The sequence below is a fragment of the Echeneis naucrates genome, chromosome 20 (assembly GCF_900963305.1).
Source record: "Echeneis naucrates chromosome 20, fEcheNa1.1, whole genome shotgun sequence".
Classification (NCBI taxonomy): Eukaryota; Metazoa; Chordata; class Actinopteri; order Carangiformes; family Echeneidae; genus Echeneis; species Echeneis naucrates.
In genome coordinates, this window is record NC_042530.1 from 15,933,108 (window position 1) to 15,952,652 (window position 19,545).

At 40.4% G+C, this 19,545-nt stretch overlaps 1 protein-coding gene across 1 annotated transcript in view; it reads right to left on the reverse strand.

Annotated features, from left to right (window-relative positions):
• The window catches only part of LOC115061381 (partitioning defective 3 homolog), a 344,220-nt gene that overhangs the window by 152,760 nt on the left and 171,915 nt on the right, over nt 1-19,545 (reverse strand). Inside the window, exons 11-14 of the mRNA XM_029529689.1 lie at nt 18,053-18,192; nt 17,451-17,579; nt 4,504-4,692; nt 3,826-3,996 (exon numbers count right to left, since the gene is read on the reverse strand). Of these exons, the coding sequence (XP_029385549.1) occupies nt 3,826-3,996; nt 4,504-4,692; nt 17,451-17,579; nt 18,053-18,192 (629 nt within the window). The remainder of the gene's footprint in view (nt 1-3,825; nt 3,997-4,503; nt 4,693-17,450; nt 17,580-18,052; nt 18,193-19,545) is intronic.

The window sequence follows — 19,545 nt, forward strand, 5'->3', positions numbered from 1 at the left end:
ATTAAAATTTGTTTTGTATTTGCCTTGATAGGGCAGAAAATTTCTGGTCTTAGTGCGTGTCAGGCATATTTTAGGCAGACTGCTTTCTTAGGTTAAATATATCCACAAACAAGACCAAGTGGGTTTTGTTTTGGGTTTTTTTTTGGTGCATGTGTGTGTTTTCTTTTCCTCCCATGGTCACAAAACAATCTAATTTTAAATGGAGACCAAGGCCATTCACATCTTTAATGGCAGGAAATACAGACAAGGTACTCCGCCTCAGATGTGGGCTTAATCATGCTCCATCATCGGCAGCATGAACCCACCTATTGAAACACTTGTCTTTGCCACTGAGACGATCTGTGTGGAGGTTGTGCTGGAAATAAATGGGCTCCTGAGAGACCTTGGGCAATGTGTGTGTGTTTGAAGGTAATGCATTTGTGTGTGTTTTTTGTGACATGGTAACTCTGGGTGGGCACACAGTCCCCAAGCACAATGACAGCCATATTGTATATTTCGCATTTCTATTAAGGTATTTTCTTTCCATATCCATATCCACATATTACAGGGTCTCCATCTCTATGTCTGGTGCGCAGTGTTTTGCAAACTCCCACCAAACCAAACAAGCTAAACTATCAAGAGACACTGCTCTCCTCTAGCAAAGATTATCATACTTATAACCTAAAGAACTGAGCCATGATGAAATCAATGCAATTTTCATGGTTTGAGGTGGCCTGGATATGGTATAGCCATCCAAGTCCCCACCTCTGATGCATTAGGCTGTACTGCTCCTCTCCCCTGCAGACAGTGATGGATCTAATTCATTTCAATGGTGGCCTCCAGTGCTCACTCCCATTTGGCTGGGTGACAGTGGCAAACTGGTGCTGGCTTGCCACGAATCTGCCTGGCCAACACAGCAGAGTGGTGAAGAAAGTGAGGGGGGTGGCTGCCTTTTAACTTCTGCTTTCCTTATTTGAGGTTTGCAGCTGACCTTAATGTTTTTCATTTAAAACGCTATATTTTCTGCATCTAGCATATTACATTGCCACTTGTGACTTTATGGGACCTTTTCAAATGACTAAACTTCCTGAAAGCTCTACAGCTTAAGCAATGCATGATTGTCTGTAATGGGACTTTCATGGATGAGATCTCAAACACACGATTGCATCGCATCTCCCTTCCCTTTGCACTTTTCTCTGCAACATCATTAATATGCTGCATGCCAGCAACTGGCTTTTAAATAAATGTCAAGTTAGATACAAACTCTCTTGCAAATTGTCTCTAAATGGATCAGAATTGTTGCGACCTCTAATGTAAAAACGTCATCTTTTATCCATGTACCTACAGAAGCAGTGATATAAAAATGGATTTTTAGTGCTTCTACAGAGGCATCTGTCTGAAACGAGCGGTCTGCTCAGTGTCACTCTGTCTAGCTATCTGCCTGCTGGTGAGGGATTAGAGAGGGCAGGAGAGCGACTGGACCGAAGTGATAGAACTCACTGAACCTTGGGGCTGAGCTTTCCCAGGAGGGACATGTGTCCTCTCCCCTCATCAGGAAGTGGGTTAGGAGGGGAGCGATAGCAGAACAGGGAAAAGTGTGGCAGGAACAAAGCCAGAATGAAAAGAGAAGTGTATGTAAAAATGCAGTGATGATTTCTGGGGAAAGTTGATCAATAACACAGAGAGATATAAAATATAAAATGAATATAAGTCTGGTTAGTCAAATATCCATGGGTTTGACACTGCAACACTGCATGGGGTGTATAATATTTGAGCAGTAAAATTGTTGAATCCTCTTTTTGTTGTGTGATTTTTTTTCCTTTTTTTCTGCTGTATCGCATCATTTTGTCAACACAGCGGGGCAAAATGAATGGCAGTTCTCCAGTTTTTGCATGTGATGTCTGCCTGAGAGCAGTCTTAACCTGAAGAGCTGGGAAGGAGGGGTATTGCTGCATGGATAATGTTAAAATTAACAGCCTTTTTTTTTTTTTTTACCAGCCAATCAGGATTAAACTTCAACCCTTAACTCATCAACAGCTGTCTCCAGAGCTGCAAAGCAACACCACTGTTAATGCTTGTTGGCAAATTAACATTCCACCTAGCTGGCCTTGGCCCATCTTGACATTTTTTCATAGCATCTCCTTGCGGCCCCCAATCTGCCCTCAAGAAACTGTGCTGCTCAGAGGGTATGGTATTATTATTATTATTATCATTATTAATTGATTCATTTGTCCAGCAACAATTACCCCCCACCCAATAAAAAATAAAGACATAAATTAAATAAAATAAAATTCATTTAAAAATTCAATTACATAGACATGAAATTAATTATAGGACTTTTTGAATGCATTTTTATGCTGTTATGAGACCCATTCTTGCTTTCAAGCACATTTTCATTTGCCTCTCGTTTTATAACAGTCCCTTTATTTTTACGGAACTACATGACTGCGTTTTAGCAGGGAAATTAAGGAATGAGACCAACAGGTAATATAGAAATGACCCTTAAATTTTTAAATATTGAGTTTTGTATCACTGTAAAAACTGAATGACCTTCTGTTGGAAAAAAAAAAAAAAAAAAAAAAATATATATATATATCATCAAATGCCTGCAGCCTTAATATTCCCATTTGAGAAAGACACTGCAAGAGGCTTGTAGCCCTTGATTGTTTCAACAGTAATGAAGCAACATGAGGGATACCTGTGGACATTCAACTCCAGTCTCCAACTGTGTTTCTCCCATTTATACCTTTTCGGATATGGAGCACCATGAGTTGAGGGGAAAGGTGGTGAAAATTAAGATTATAACTAGGAGACAAACAAGCTCTCTGGGCATTAGGGGAACGATGCTTGGTCGAGAAGAAAGCGACAGTGCTTGGAGGATGTGGAATAACAGGGAGGGTGAAGGGCAGAGAGGGAGGACAGGGCTCAGCGTGACACTCAGAACTGACACACAGCAATGGGACATGGGCTCCAATTAGAGTCACAGCAACACTAATCAAACCTGAGCTGCAACCTCTGAATGCAGGGCAACTTAATGTGAGCGAGCATGTTCAAGTATTTACACATCAATCCACAAACCTGAAATGCTTCCCCACACAGTACTTTAAGTGTTTCACAGTCAATTAAATCAAATTTCTATTCACCTTGTTTAGCTACTCAAGTTCTAATTTTGTTCTTTAATAATAGTGGGTTGGGATTAACTCCTTATCACAATGGACATTTCATGAAGTTGAAATACTGTCACTTTAAATATTCTCCACAGTTGCCTCATGATAAATATTCAGGTTATGTTTATTCCTTTTTCTGCCAATCCAATAGTGTTATTCCACAGGTCTGTCAATCATAGCTCACTGAAGTAATTCTTAGATATCATATCAAGGGCCACCGTGGGCAAAGAAAATCACACAGAGAATGAGGGGAAATATGAGATGTATCACTTTTCTCACACAGGAAATGGGACTGTTTGAAGATTTGCATCGTGGCTAGTAGCTATCTCAAAGCTCCTAAAAGCTATGGGGAACAGATTAGGGCTGGTTGTAAGGTGGAAGAAAGCCGCTATCATTTATCATGGAGTGTGGCTGAAATGTAGTCATCCCTCTTCTTCATTCAACGTCTCCCCAGCTTTTAAACTGACTGGCTTTAAATTAAAGCAGAAATGTGTGTTTGTTGAGTTAGTGTGTGCAGAGTATCTACTGTATGTGTGTACACAAGGGGAAAGCGGAATGCACAGTCCTGAGAGATATAGGGGCTCATAATTAGAGTATTGATAATGTCTGTTTTAAAATTTCAACTTGTGATGCTCAGTAGTTCTTGCCAAATCATTGTGACTCCTCCCCAACTCATTACCTCATTGCTTTTGGCCACCTGCCGGGCCACGATGAGTTGGATCATTCCCCGCTTGTTCCCCTCAACAGACATGGATTTGCGCAGTGTTTCCATGGCTTCCTGGTTGGTCTTCTCAAGGAGCGACTCTCCGTTGACGGCAATAAGTTGGTCATTGACATGTAGACGGCCATCCTGCAAATAGACATGGTCAGGGGAAATTAGATCCGGCTCACAGAATACCTGTGAATACTGTCAGTCAGTACTAATGTACAACACTGTAGCAAAAGATCTCTACAGATACCAAGGTAAAATCCTGAACTTGTCATCCTTCATATTTCTTCAGGAAACAATAGTGTTAACATTGCTGTATTTTTCTGAGGTGAGTCCTTGGTACATAAAGGATACTGCAATCCCTGATATTCATAAACATATTAACAGCTTATTCAAATTTGAAATCTTTTTTTTAAGGGGATAATAAATTGTTGAAATTGCTATCTGAGGGCAGAAAAACAGTACTTGAAAATCACAATCTCCACTGACTGATATTCCAGTGTGCAGTGTTTCAGTGAGGCAGTAGCTCTAAAGCACAGAGGCCCACCTCATCTGTATCCTTAACTGCAGGTCTTTGAGTCACAACAGAAACAATAAAATCCTTCAAGGTAATGGTCTGCGTATAAGTGGTTGGGTATAGTAACTTGCCTTACTAGCAGCCCCTCCATTGATAATGGATTTCACAAAGATGCCCAGATCAGCGTGGTTCTCCTTGGACCGGTTACCCTTGACGCTGACACCCAAGCCTGCAGAGCCTGAGTCATTCAGAGGAATCTCAAAGGTCATGAACTCTCGTGTGCCATCAGGGGTTAACACCATGTCATCTTCCTCTGGTGGCTGAGGGTAGTGGGGAGAAAGAGAAAGAGGTCTCTTGTAAATCAGGTTGTCTTCAAATAATAAGTGAATACTTGTGCAGCTCACACACACACTACTGTACTGTATATATATATATATATATATTACGCAGAGTATAGTAGATCAAAAATAGGGAAAAAAGATCAGGAAGAGTGAATGACAAGAAAATGGTAAGGAAGTGGAAGACAAGGCAAAGAGGGGTAAGTTGAGGGGAAGAGGAGAAGAAGGCGATTGGATAGCATGCATGCCACATAGCTCTTTGTCAACTGGCCATACTGGCCAAACTTCCTGTGTACAACAGCCTTTTCACAAATAATTTTGTGACATGTTGGGAATGCATTCTGAGACGTGGGCAAAAATATATTATTTTTCACTTTTTACTTTTTGGTGGCAGCCAGAAAGAAGGGGGTAAGAGGTGTGAGAGAAGCAAAATGCTCCTGAGAACACACTACAGGCATCAATGATTTGGCAGTTTCTTTTTTGATGCAAACGGCAGGAAAACTTGGTACAGATTTAAGGACAAAAGCATTTCCGTTAAAGCAACCAGAGATTTTTCCGCTATAGCCAAAATTTTTAACTCACTTATTCTTTCCAAACAGGTTTTAAAGATAAAAATTAGATAAAAAGTCTTTCTCTGTATGTGTCAAAGAGGGTATGCCTTCCACTAGCCAGTGAGAATCGCCATTTTTCGAATAATGGGCCTGGTTTTTAGAGAGCATCAAAAGCTGTTGGAATAAGAAATAATATCTCATTCTCTATCTTTCACACATTTGTATTCAGCAGATAAGAGCCGTAGGCTGTCTGATCACAAGCCCATTCAGCAAGAAGGTTGAGAGTGGTGCCGAAATACAATGATTGGCACAATAATAGTGTACATTTGTAGTTATTGCCATGGCAGCCGAATTCACATGAACAATACTGGTGGTCAGACCAATCAACCCCACAACCCCAATGCAATACCTCTTGAAATAAGCTCACATCAACATACGCACACACACATATGAGCGCACATGCGGGCACACACAACCAGATGGATGTTAGCCAGGTGTGTGCCCTTCACAGCTGCTTGGATAAAGAGTGAAGCAAAGGAAAATAAGGGAAAGCTACAGCATAAGGTATTTTTTTCTTTCTTTTCTTTTCTTTTCAGAGGCTGAGGAGTTATTAGGATGCAGCAGTGCGTTCAGGTGGAGTCTCTTTTCAACACTGTGACTGAGCCCGTATTCTCCAGACAGTCATCCTATCTGCCCCCCTTTTCTTTTGCTCTTCTTTCTTCTTTTTTTTTCTCCAAATGGCAGTACACCTCTTCGTACAATTTGCCAACTCGCCTTTTCCCTGAATGGATCATTAGTAAACTCATATGAAAATCATTGGGACTCTTGTCAGGAAGTGACCCTTTAGTTTCCCTCAGAGAGCTGAATGAAGATGACATGGAACTGAAAAATAAAAAAAATAAAATATAATAGCATTGGAAAAATATAACAAATACAATACATGAAGGGAGCTTAAATGTCGCCTGTATATATACACACACACACTTCCAAAGTTTGGATGGTGGATTCAGGTGGACTGGGCTTGAGGTGAAGCTAAGAGCAGTAACCATAAAGTTTTGACACCAGAAAAATAAAAAATGTAATTGTGTTTCACACTATCAATACTGAGCCTACAACTGAGAAGGATATATTTTCGAAATCTATTGCTGTATATTGTGTAAGCTTTGTCGTGTTGTTGACTTGAGCAAATTTAACTCATCTCGTGAGCTGAGTTGCAATAAGGTTGCGATCACGTGGTTTCCAGCGCTAGCCCCATGCAACAAGGTACAAACATAGAATTTACAGAAGACTTGTTGTAGATGAACAGCCCCTTGCGTCACTGACAGGGTGGGTTTACTGAAGACTTTAATGAAGCTGGTTCATCAAAATAAAATAAATAAATACTGGCTGAGAGTTATGCCCTTGGACAGGCTTTTAGCTCAGCAGTTTAAGATAGTAATACGTTGGATGAAAAAATTACTTTGGATGGTCTCTGTCTCAGCCTGTGTGTGTACATTAGTGCCAGTGTATGTGCGCACAGTCTCATCCAAAATGATGACAGAATAACCGCCCACTAAGAGCTGTGTTCCGAGAATAGCAAGACGAGGCAGAGAATGGGAGAGTGGTGTAACATTTTCATCAGACAGAAACAAGGTCAGCTAGGCAAGAATGAGTTTGTCAAGCTGCTTGACAAGAACCGTTGCACCAATTCAGCTCAGTCAGAGCTTGGATTCAACTACCTCTGTACAGGAGAAAAACTCAAAGTCAGCTGATTGCTCCAGGCTCAGGCCAATGAATGCACCTGAGACAGAGCAGACAGGCAACAGATTGACTGATGTAAAAACTCTGTAAAAGATGCATGCTTAAACAAATTAAACAAGGCGAGGTGGACACCTTTTCTGCTTTCGTTTGCATGTTTTTCTGTTTCTGGCATCAGAAGAGGGAACAAATATTATCATAGAAAATAAACAGTAATTGAAACATGGCTCTGTAAGACGACATGCTCTCCTCTAGGTTGCACTGCTACTAAGAAAATCATCGAACACACAACTTTACACACAACTGTGCTGTGATTGAGACTGTAAGAGTCTGTGGAGGGCAGCACGGCAGCATAGTGGTTAGTGCTGTCGCCCCACTAGAGTTTGCTTGTTCTCCCCGTGTCTACGTGGGTTTCATCCTGTATAGGTTAACTCGCCTAAATTGACCATAGGTGTGAATGCAAGTGTGAGTGGTTGTTTGTCACTGTCTGTCTCTGTGTGTTGGCCTGTGATGGACTGACCAGGGTGTACCCTGCCCCTTGCCCAATGTGTGCTGGGATTGGCTCCAGCAGCCCTGCGACCCGGAAACAGATAAAGCAGAGTGAGTGAGTGAGAGTCAGTCTGTGGATAACTGCACGTAGGGGAAATTAATGCTGAAGAGTCTTAAGCCTTCATTCTATCTGAAGATAATCGGGATAAACTCAGCTGTTTTTGAAAAGTCACATTGAATTGAAGTCTATGGGAAATGCCCCTTCTTCTCACGTGATTCAACAGTTAGGTAAATGTTTTCCTCATGAGCTTACTGTCTCAGTCTCTTGCTTTTGTAAACAAGTAGCAGGTCAGATCCAAACTTCGCTCCTCATCAGCAACGCCTTATATTTGAAATATTTTTTTTCTCCTGATATCCAGAAATCTATATGGCACCTGCCAAAGTATAAACTCTATTTTGGGTTGATACTAATCAGTCTGTGTTTTCTGGACTGTCCCTGTCCAACCAAAGCTAGGTGTCGAGCCAGAGTCACAATGTATAAGTGTGGGAACTTTGAGAGCACTTTTTAAGTTCTTTTGTGGTTCCACTACTCGTATAACTTGTTCAGATTTTATTGAACAAGTTATGAATTTAACAAATTCAAATATCTTCCACACATACACAAACTTAAATAAATAAAGTAAATTTTCATGCTTAGAACCATAATCACTCTACAGCATACTTTGCATGTGGCCCACATATTGGTACACAGAGTTAAATTTATGTTTGTAAGTAGCCCTGCACTGCAACACAACAACCAGTGAATTTGGACTGTTGCATCACAATTTAGCTTTTTTTCTTAAAATCACAACAAAATCCACATTTTGCTGCAAATATGTCAAGTTGCCTGGTGAATAAAAGGTGCAGCGCTCTGTTCAGCTGTTGATCATGAACTTATTATGACTGAACCACTTTTGTGTGGAGTGCCTGTAAGAGGCCCATGTCGCCTCATTTCCGCTCTCTCTAACTCAGCCATGCAGTCACACTTCATTATACGATTAAGTCCTTTATTAATTAACAAGGTGATGGGTAGCTCCCATTCATTACAGTCTATTGTCTGGGCAAGGGAGGGCAATAGAGGCAGCATTTCAGCAGTGACACCCGCAGGTGAACAGATGAGGGCAGAGGAAAACACTCTTCACTCTAGGAAGAGTCTCATCTGCCTAATAGGCCTTTTTGTTTTGTTTCTACCTTGCTTCACTCGTCATGTGCTAACAAGGAGGATGTGTTGGACTTGTGCAAGTGTGTGACAGAGAAACAGCAGCAGAAAAAAGGCGTGAGATAGAAGCATGAAAAGAGAGTGGGACAGAAAGAGTGAGAGAGAGAGTGCAAATGAATGGCAATTACTTCTATTCACACATAACTCTGAGTTCTCCGCACATCACTGCCTAAAACAATTAACACTGCTGGAAACTTCTTTCCACACTTGGCCCAATTTGGTGACATTAAAGGTCATTGGAAATGAATTTAAAAAGGCTAAAAGAAATCATCCAAGGATGTAATTGCAAAAGGGGTGCATGCGTGATAAGTATTGTAACACAAATTTCTTTTGGCAGCGTTTCTTCTCGCAACATTTTTGCCAAAGAGGTAGAATATTAAATACCACAAAGTCTAAAAAACAAATCCTTTATTCAGGTAAAATGAAGGGTTGAGAGGCAAGCTGTTCCACAAAAGTGAAGGGCATGAAGAGCACAGCGAGCAGCGGTGGATTTTAAGTGTTTCTGAATGAACAACACATGTTTTTCACCAGGCCATCCGGCAGATTTTGACTCAGCACTGAAAAAATGGGACTGTTATCCGATGAAGATGTTCAAACCAGGAAGCACATTTGGCTCATTAGGAAAACCAATTCTGTGTCTATGAGGGGATGTGTGGCCAGCTATATGGACATTATAGCAAATGCGTCATTGAGTGGATCTCACCTTCAGCAACCAAAAACAGACTTCTGGTAGGGGTTGCATTGATACAAGTTGTTTCTGTAAAAAAATAAAAGGTGACTTTGTAAGTGTGGACTTGGCACTAAGGATGCTTGCATAGGCGTTTCTGTGAAACCAAAGTCCAGTTGCACATCATGAAGCAGATGCCTCTCATTTCAAGCTAATGGTGGATAAAAAGCGCTTTCTATGTCCAACTGCACATACACACTTCAGCCCATTATGTGTTCTGGAAACAGACGCTGAATCCCCTTTGGGAGAGTAACCATGTTGCCATAAGTGGCCTTTAACTACCTTGTTTATGGGCATAGCACAACGGCGGTACGCGCCCTCTCATTCGCTGCAGTGACAGCAAGCATAATTATGGGAACAGCTGCTGAAAAGCGCTCAATGAAAACAGGTGGCGTTACCGAGATGTGCTCGGAAATCGTTAACCAGGCCTGGCATTGTCTTTAGCTGCGCTTGACAGCATTAGCTTTAATTACGACGGAGCATGTTTCTGAACCCTGCACTCTGATCAGAAAATCCTGTCTGTAAGAGCCAGATTAATAGCACAGGGAGAACTCATCTGAACTCTTGAAATAAAAAAAGGTGTCAGTGATAAACAAAAGAAAATAAGAAAGGAAAAGAGTGATCAGAAGGGGAAAGTGCAGTATGAGTGATATGCAAGTGCTTGTCTTCTAAAGAGCAAAGGATGAACCTCATCAAGCTTTCTGCAGACAGTTTCGATAAAGAGTCCTCCACAATAGGAGGCTTTTTAGTGATGTTGGAAGACTTTTTTTGCCATGGTAAAAAATCAGAGCCCATACCATCCAGATCTCACTGCCCTCTCATTTAAGACATTTTCAGGCAGAAAGTGGAAGAGAAAGTGACCTCTAAAATGCATCTGCTGCCCCAAAACTGTTCTAAGCTTTGTAAAGCCACAGATACTCTCACTGATTGCAGGTTGCCAAACCACAGCGCAACAAAACTCCTTCCAAAGAGCCTTATGAGCAATTCCTTTAATTTGACTTCACCTGAGCGCCGGCTGTATGTTCAGTACAAATGTATTGAGCAGGGGTTAGCACTTTGTTCTGTTTTTGAGTTCATGAAGATCATGAAGATCATGAAGAACAACTGGGAATTCATTAACTGAAGATGTGTGAATGCTGTGAGAAAGCTAGCTATAAAAGTTGCAGTACCTTAAATTATCAGCTCCACCAGTAAGGAATGACTTATCCCCTCAAGTTGTTTGCCAAGTTTTAGTGAGGTAAAATATCAGATCCAGTCACTTGCTATGACATAAATACACTCCTGAGAAGACAGATCAGAAAGATTCTGTCTATAGCACTTAAGCAAAAAAAAAAAAAAAAAAAAAAAAAGTTCCACGCCATTACATCATCATTGCACTGTGGAGAGAGAGCATTACTCTGAGAGACATCTAATTATATTAACACCAAAGATGTAATTTCTTGGCATGACTGTAGATACGGCACAGCTTGTAATAGCACTGGTTATCACCAATACATCCAATCATCCAAAAGATTTATCTGTGTTGCAAGTGCTACAGAGACCACTGCTTTGTGTGGAATATGTCTGATTCAATTTCTTACATTGGTTTAGATGTTTCATTCCAAATCAAGGAGTTTACGCTCTGATCCTAGATTCCCTTTGCTAACAGCAAGTACAGGCATGACTATTCTAGTATTCTAATGATTTTTGTAGAAGTAAAAACAGCTTCGGCATCTATACATATTGAATCCACTGTCAGGCTTCCTTGATAGTATCATCTCACTTCGGTGTTTCCATATTCTACTTAAAATTTAAATTAATTTTTTTTTTTTTTTTTTTTTACTCAACATACAGCATATAAATCATACAACGTGAAGGAGATGCTTATACTACAAATAATTACGCTATTTTTCTTATGCAAACATTATGAGATAGTTTTCCTTCATTCTTCTTCAACCCAAACAGACTTCCTAATACATTAGCATAACAAACATATTATCCAGTATTACAACATTCTCACTGCCACTGAATTAAAAGACAAAACAACACAAAACAAAACAAAACCCACTACTATCAGTGCGGCATTTTCAGGCCAACTTCAGAGCTTAATCTTGTGTGGTCTAGTTGAAGTTCCCACCAGTACAGGTCCTCTAATAGGCACTAGAGTCTGGCCCCCACAATGAGTCAGTTGCCATGGACATCCATGTTAAAATTAGAAACTTTACAGTTTTAGCCTCTAAAGCTGATTTTCTCCCCCTAACCTTGACTCTTCTGGTATCAGCTGGGTATTGAGTGGATTGACGCACTACCAAGACGGCGCTATCTTGAAATAAAATCTATTGTTTTAACGAAACTGTTAATTGTAAAATTGAATTCTATGATGAGCAGTAGATAAATGAATGAGAAACAGTGAAATAAAACTTTGTATCATTTAGTTCACTCCAAAGACAGGGGATCATGTGTTGTTTGACTGTCAATTCATTTCTCCCTCTACCGACTCGGTAAATGGATCTCAGCAGCAAGAAAATCAATACAGCCTCCTAAGTCTTCCAAATTTAATATGGACAAATCATGGATGGCAACCTCACTGTACTGCAGGCACCATAATAAAAACCAGCTGTGTAATTTTGTTTGAGAGATGATGATGAGGAAGGAGCAGAGATATCATCTGCTGTTAAAAAAAAAAAATTATAATAATGTACAAAGCAACACAACACTGATGATGATTGAAGTTGGAACAGAAAAACAATGGAGGGCTTGTTTGGATATCGGAACAATTTCAGGGAAGTGTTTTTATTTCTACTGTATAAAGCTATTTTAGAGAGTTATTAAAACAACATTATTTCTGCAAAAACAAGGCTTCAAATGAAGTATGTCTGACTACCTCAATTACAGCCCAGTTGTAAGAAAATGGCAGGGATGATTTTAAACTAGGCCACCGGGGTTGGCACTTATGAAACAGGCCATTAGTCTGCTGTAATTGTCAGCAATACTGTCACGCATTTGTCTCCTGCATACCCAGCATTTGCACGAGCCATAAATTCAGTTGTCACATCAATCAGAGGCCGGAATTAATTGTGCAATTAAGATTCTCACTGCTTGGCAGATATAGCTACTAATGGATCAGTGACAAGTGTGATATAATCATAAAGAGGGGATTTTAATATACTATTTGATTGCTCTTATGTGGTCCGTGGTGCTACAATAGAGGCTTCACGAGCCCATTTTTTCTCCACAGTCCATAACCCTTCCGAATATAAGACAGACTGTTTTATGTAAGGTCACAGAACATTGTACACTGACAACAGTATTATGGCATGTGAGAATATGTGATGAATCAAGCTTTCCTTATGCATCACGTTTACATGTACATGGATAGTATTTGAGGGGTTCTGTTTAAGGCATAACTTTGTGTGTGTCCACTAGACAATGACAAAGAGATCGCATCAGTCATGCTGAGACAGCAGCAATACTTGCAGGCTAATTCACTTACACTGTAGCAAGAGGTTTAGAATGAATTAAAATGATTTGTCATCAGTGGGGACACAGAGAAGGCCTGCACTGCGTTTCATCCCAACTAATTGTTTATGTAATAACAAACTGGTGGTCACAGATTATATTTCCCTGCCTTTGTTTTGGGTGTCTGCTCTAAATGGCACCACAACAAATGAATTAATGTGGGCCTCCATCACTAATGGCAGTGCGTAGATGGACATGTACTGGAGTGGTTTTTTGACAGTTGTCACCGCTTGTTGTGCAGTGAGGTATGACAATCTCTACACAGAGCCTGAACTATGGGAGCAGCTTTACAGGAGTGTTGAATACTAAGATATAATACCATAGTGTATGACTCCCTTTCAAAACCAGTAGATGCTTTCCATATGTGTGTGCATTTGAATGCAGTATGTCCACCTAAACTGGGCACTCAGTTTTTGAGGCTTTGCCAGGTTTTGGGTTCTCCAGATCAAAGTCTCACCCTGAACACAACCGAGTGTTAATGTAAAGGCAAACTCAGAGTGTCACCTGCTGGACACATGAAGTCATACAGTCATACCTGATGGGTGTGGCACTGCCACAAATTTCAATGTGTTGGCAAAAAAGAGGAAGCTGTTATACAGTACAGGCCAAACGTTTGGACACACATTCTCATTCACATTAATAGGAAAATGTGTCCAAACTTTTGGCCTGTACTGTAATTCCAGCAAACATTGTCCAATCTGCCTCAAATTCAACACGGCTGAATGCGTCGAGTGTCAGTACTGAGTTACACATAGCGTGTCACCTATTGAGCAGAGGAAGTCAGCGTCATTGCATGAACATCCTCAGATGTGCACATTTACAGAGTGTGTGCTCAACATTAAAACATACATTATAACATTATGACAATTTGTGGATGCTCTCTACTGTCACATGGGGAACCCTTGTGAAGCGTTGCACCAACACCACGCATCCCTATTGAAACATTTTCAGTTTTAATGTGAGAGTGTGACATGTGGGCAAGTCCAGGTGGTCCTAAATCCTAAGGGGTGTGAGGGCCCGCTCATGTCAGCTTTAATTCAGATGTATTTCTTTTTTCTCTCTTTTTTTTTTTTGTTATTCCTGTTAGGAATAGGACACAATAAACAGACAGCCTACGTGTATGTGTGTGTGTGTGTGTGTGTGTGTGTGTGTGTAGCCTTCTGAAAAACCTGCCTTGCCATCAGTGACCCAACATCCCAGAGCCGTCAAGTGACTGACCACCTTTTCATTCGAAAAGTGGCTTTCTTGCTACTGTCGTTGATCAGCATCTCTTGCTGCCTCTTCAGGACTTAAGTAAAGTTTAAGAGAGTGCTCTGTCTGTACATCTCTGCTCACCTCCTTTCTCCTCTTTGAATGAGCATGCCTTATAACCTGAAAGCCTCAGTGCTCATGCAACGCATTTAGCAACCATGCGCAACAGGACAAATTCAGCAAGCTATACTATATGGTTTTACTGAGGATGGTGCAGGTTTAAAGAAGAAAGGGGTGTTGAAAATGCAGAGTTGGGTAAAGGTTATGGCTGCTTATGGCTTGTCAGCATTGCAAAGAGAAAACTTCCATGGTAATTTTGGCTCTGGGATTTTAGAAATCTGGAGTTCTACACTGTTCTGTTAAAATTTGGAATATTTCATTTGCGATGTGGTTAGAAAAAAGGCTTGTTAAAAATGGTAATGTGATGTCATGCAGAGCGTAACGAGCTAAAGAAATTGAAGAGTCTTTAAAGCAGTCGATAGTGGATAAATTACTAGAAATAGGCTAGATGAATAGAATCAAATAGCATGCTAAATGAAATCATAACAAAAGAGTGGCTAGTAGAAGGCAGAGGAAACAGCACCACACCTAAGTTGTTAGTTCAATTTAATAGCATAGATCAAATGAATTTATCCCAGCAATCATATAAACATACTTGTTTTAAGTTATTTGTTCCAGGCAAACCTAAAATTTTGAAACTTGAAATTTTCTGTTTATTATTAATTCTTTATGCCTTTATTTTATTTTCCTCATTGAAAAAGTGGTATGCACATGCGTCTATTTTCTAAATTTATGGTCCTTCTTAAGTGTCAACCATCAATTTTGTAAATTTCCAATTTATTTCTGTTTATTTCCATATGTTCCGGTTAATTCTCATATATTCCCATTCATTCCCATGGAAGGTTTCTAATTTTAAAAATTGACAGAATTTTGCATCCCAATTACTGACATCCTAAGAGTGCAATAACCACCCAGACAAAGACAGGGAACATATCACAGAGACAACACCACGCTCTGCTCTGCTGCCATTTAACCTTTTCTCTTCCCAGTGAGCACATATTTATTGAAAGCTATTGAGGGATACTGCTGCATGTCAAAATACACCCCAACCATGGTAATTAAAGAAGCAACAGAAACATGCTGGGAGGGTAAATTAATTCCTCTGGGGGCACATTCAGAATGCCTGGAATACAATAAAACATCTAAACAAAAGGAGATGTGGAGGAATTTTCAGCGCTGACATTAAACATCAGCAGGCAAATGTCAAGTAGACAACTATTTTCATCAATACAGCTGGATCGCCTGCTAGTGTATGTGCGCGTGTGCGCGCACACATTTGTCTGAAGGCTGCTGTTCTCTGGCACGTCACTCATGCTGCAATTTAAAATGTCATTGCGTTATTATTACGAGAATTGGATGATTGACAGCAGGTAAACAACTTGTCCATATTGTGGCACTATAGTTTAGAGTATACAAGGACACAGTCACAAACACAAAATCATCCATCCGAAATGCAGGAGAGAGGAGGCAATTACCAACCATGCTTTTCCACCATGCATTATTTGCAATAACTGTCACCAGCAAAGCCTTGGCCTCCTTATCTGATTTTTATGAACATACTTGTAGGGATTATTGAGATTTGTGAAAGCACTGCTATGAAATGTGAACACAAGAAGGAGGAAAAAGACACAGTGAGGGAGAGCAAATTGCTAAATGCTGGGGAAAAATGATGAAATATTAAAGAACTGTCTCTCCAAGCTTATAGAAAGGGGTGAACAAAAGGCAAACACAAACATGTGGAAAAAGAAATGATTTGACGTTGTTTCCATGATGGGCTTTTTATAATCATGTCATGCCTGAGGAGCTAAGCGAGTGTAGCCATCAAACCCTCACACCAACACTGTTCACAAGCCGACAGGCCGGGGGCAGCCATGCATTTTTTAACACTCCTCACAGTATCATTCAACTGCTGTCAAGGATACTGAGAAGAGGTATTAATCAGTTCTGCTGGATGCGTCCAGTTAGCATTTGAGTGCTGGCTGCAGTAGCTGAAGAGCATTTTTGGTAACCTGAAGGTCACATCTGACACCAGAGGCAGCCAGTGACATTATGTTCACTCACAACGAGAGATCGCACTTCTAATGAGCTGGAGTTTAGGGATGCAACTTTTTAATATACAAGCGGGGGTGATTTAATTCTTTCTGAATGTGAACTCTTAGGTGACGGTGTAAACTGATTTAAATGTAAATTACTCTGTGGAATGTTCGAAAAAATCTGTATATTAGCAGAGTAAACTGAGTTTCAGAGGACTACATTCTAACAGGTTGAAGAGATCCTATGGTGGGGTTAACAGGCAGAGTATTCTTGGTAGTAGCAGGGTTGGCATCAGGGGCCTCTGGTCTGCCAAGGTGCAGTGACGCCTATAGCCCGCTGTCAGAGCTGCTGAGCACAAACTGGACGAGGGCGGTCGCCTCACCATCTGTTGGACGACAGCCAAAGTCACCCTGTGTGTGGACTGGGTGTGTGCACGGGGAAGGTGTCCATGTCAGTGTTACACATATGTGTGTGCATTTTTATCTAAAGCTAAAATGGTCTCTGCTCGGTCAAATCTTGCACTAGTGAGTGTGTTTCTGTGCGTCTTTGTGAGCCAGTAAAAGCTGCACCTGCTCTTATTTGTGAATGTGTGCTTTTCCATAAATGTGTATGTTTTCTATGTGTATGTGTGAGCATGTGCATATAGGGACAATGTTTGCAATGATGCCTCTAGCTCTATTTGTGTCTCTGTGTACCATTTACTGTCTGTAAAAGCTGTCAGAGACCAAATTGACCAATTCCAACATTTTAACATCTGTCATTCTCAGCTGTTGCACCTGTTGATTCTGTTCCAAGTTCTTATATACAAGTAGACCTCAAAGCTGTTGTTAAATATACAATGCTCAGTGAATAATCAAATTTAAAAATGAAATCACCTACAGTTCATGCTGAATTATAACATTAGTAATCGTTCAGAGGGGAGCAGAGGTCACATAATTACACAAAGGAATGTAAAACCCTGGAGGAAGTCTTGATGGACTGAAGGACCACCATGAACAATACTCCAGTTATTCAGTTGATTACTTTTGCTGGTTTTGATTTTGACCTTTACATACCCTTATATTCGATATGGGAAAGAAAGAAAGTGAAAGAAGTGAAATCATGAAGTAATTAGATCTGCTGACTTGGCACTGACCACTTCTCGGGGCAGCAGGGAGTCCTCCTGTCGAGTCACCAACAGGTTCACAGGTCCACCCATGGGGGTAGCTCGTAGCAGGGCCACCACCTCTTCCTGGCTCTTACCATTTAGGTCCACTCCATTCACCTGTATGTACATAAATAAAAAGATAAGCACTTATATGGAGGCCATAGTGAAAACACACTGACACACACAGTGAAATCAAATACTTCTGAGTTTAAGAAAGAGGAATCTATGGCCGTTACATAACCTTTATGCAGATTGCCATCTGAGCCAGATGGAGCAGGAATTAAGCATGGGTTATTCCCTCTTAAGTGAGCACTAGCTGATTTTCATGTCACTCTGATTGAAGTATAATCAAAATATTGTTCCATTTAACCACTTTCCCCTGCAATTCAAAGCTGGAGCTGAGTAGTTATAGCCAAAGGGAGCACTGTGTATTTGACTAATTTCAACAAAAGCGTCATATGATTGGATTTTGGAATGAAAGCCGCATCGGCAAAAGAATAATTAGTCTTTGAATAGCGTACAGCCTGAAAGAAAACACTTGCGGAAAACTATGCAAGGGTTATAAGCTGTTAAAAAAGCGCCAGCCGTACCTCCAGCAGTTGATCTCCAGCTTTCAGTCGGCCATCTTGAATGGCAGCCCCTCGTGGAAGGATGTTTTTCACATATATGGGAGCACTGCCACCAATGGGGACATCTCTGGATGTGATGCTAAAGCCAAGACCCTCTAGACCTGAAATACAATTCAAATGAAATGTTATGTTTCACTTTCAACTGCTGAAAGTTTATCTTTTCCCAATGTAGCTGATGGTTAGCTGTGTCTTGCTCAAGGACACTTGGTTAGGCAAGTTTACCATCAGCAGAGGGTTAGGTTATGTTTGGTAGTGTGTTACAGCACCTTTGCAAAAAATTTTATTTGTGCAGGTAAAAAGTGAGGTTAATTTCTCTGCTTTCATTTTAAGAGTCTTGTCCTTACCAGACAGGAATAAATATACACACCACAAAATGTGTCTGTGAGTCTGCAAATGGCTGAATCATCATTATTGCTAATCAAAGTCAGAGGGGAGCCTGAAAATTGTCAAAGACAGCCATCATGTTGCTTTCACTATGACTCTGCTATCCATTTCTAAAAAATCCTTTTAATCGCTCACAGCTGAAGCATAAGGATCCAGAGCACAGGAGTAAAATTATAGTTTTCCACTGTACCTCCTAACGTTACTACAAACATACTTCTTTCAATCGTGAGCTTTTTTCCCTGGCTTCCCGTCAGGGTGTGTCTCTTTCAGGTTTTTTTAGGCTGTTAAAAAAGAAAAGGCATCTTTAACTCCAAATATAGCGTCAATGCTATGAACCGAAATTGAGTGTTTATGATAAGTGCCTGTGGACTGTAAAACCACTCTTGCAAATTATGGTCAGATTAAAAGAAGGGCTATCCACCAGAATACGTAGAGAAATGAATGAGTATGGACAGCATCAAAATGATGTCCGATAGCCTCTCAAAATGTGGTCCACTCCATCTAAATAGTAAAAATATGTGTCAGATGTTTTAACCAAATTCTGTTTAAAATTTTGACGTTTTGCTACAATGGCAAAACTGAAGGCTGTATTCAAATCATGTATGGTCAAAAGGAATCTTTCCTCATATAGCGATATTTTAAAGTTTGTATTATGTAGACAGCAGTGATCTTTATGTGCACGTTAAAGTTGTTTCTTATTGATGCAGCCTTGAACAAGAGATATGTGCCTTCTTAAAGTGCAGTGAGAGGAAAGGCTAAAACTGAGAAAAGACTGCAGGTATCAACTCTGCCTGCAGAGGCTTGCCTTAGGTTTTAGGTCTGACCTTTAAGGTTCATCAAATGCATATGAATTGCTGGTCTGGAGGAAGTGGGCAAACAGTGGTCAAAAGTGATAAATAAAAGTATCTCAGGGCTGACCTTTTCTCCTGACCAGACACAAATTTGTCGAATGAAGGCAAGAAATAGTTTCAAATGTCAGATGGAGAATTATTTGATTCTTTGACAGAATATTTAAAAATTCAATTGCCCTGCTAATCTCATCAAATGAGACATTAAGAGCAGCATTCAGA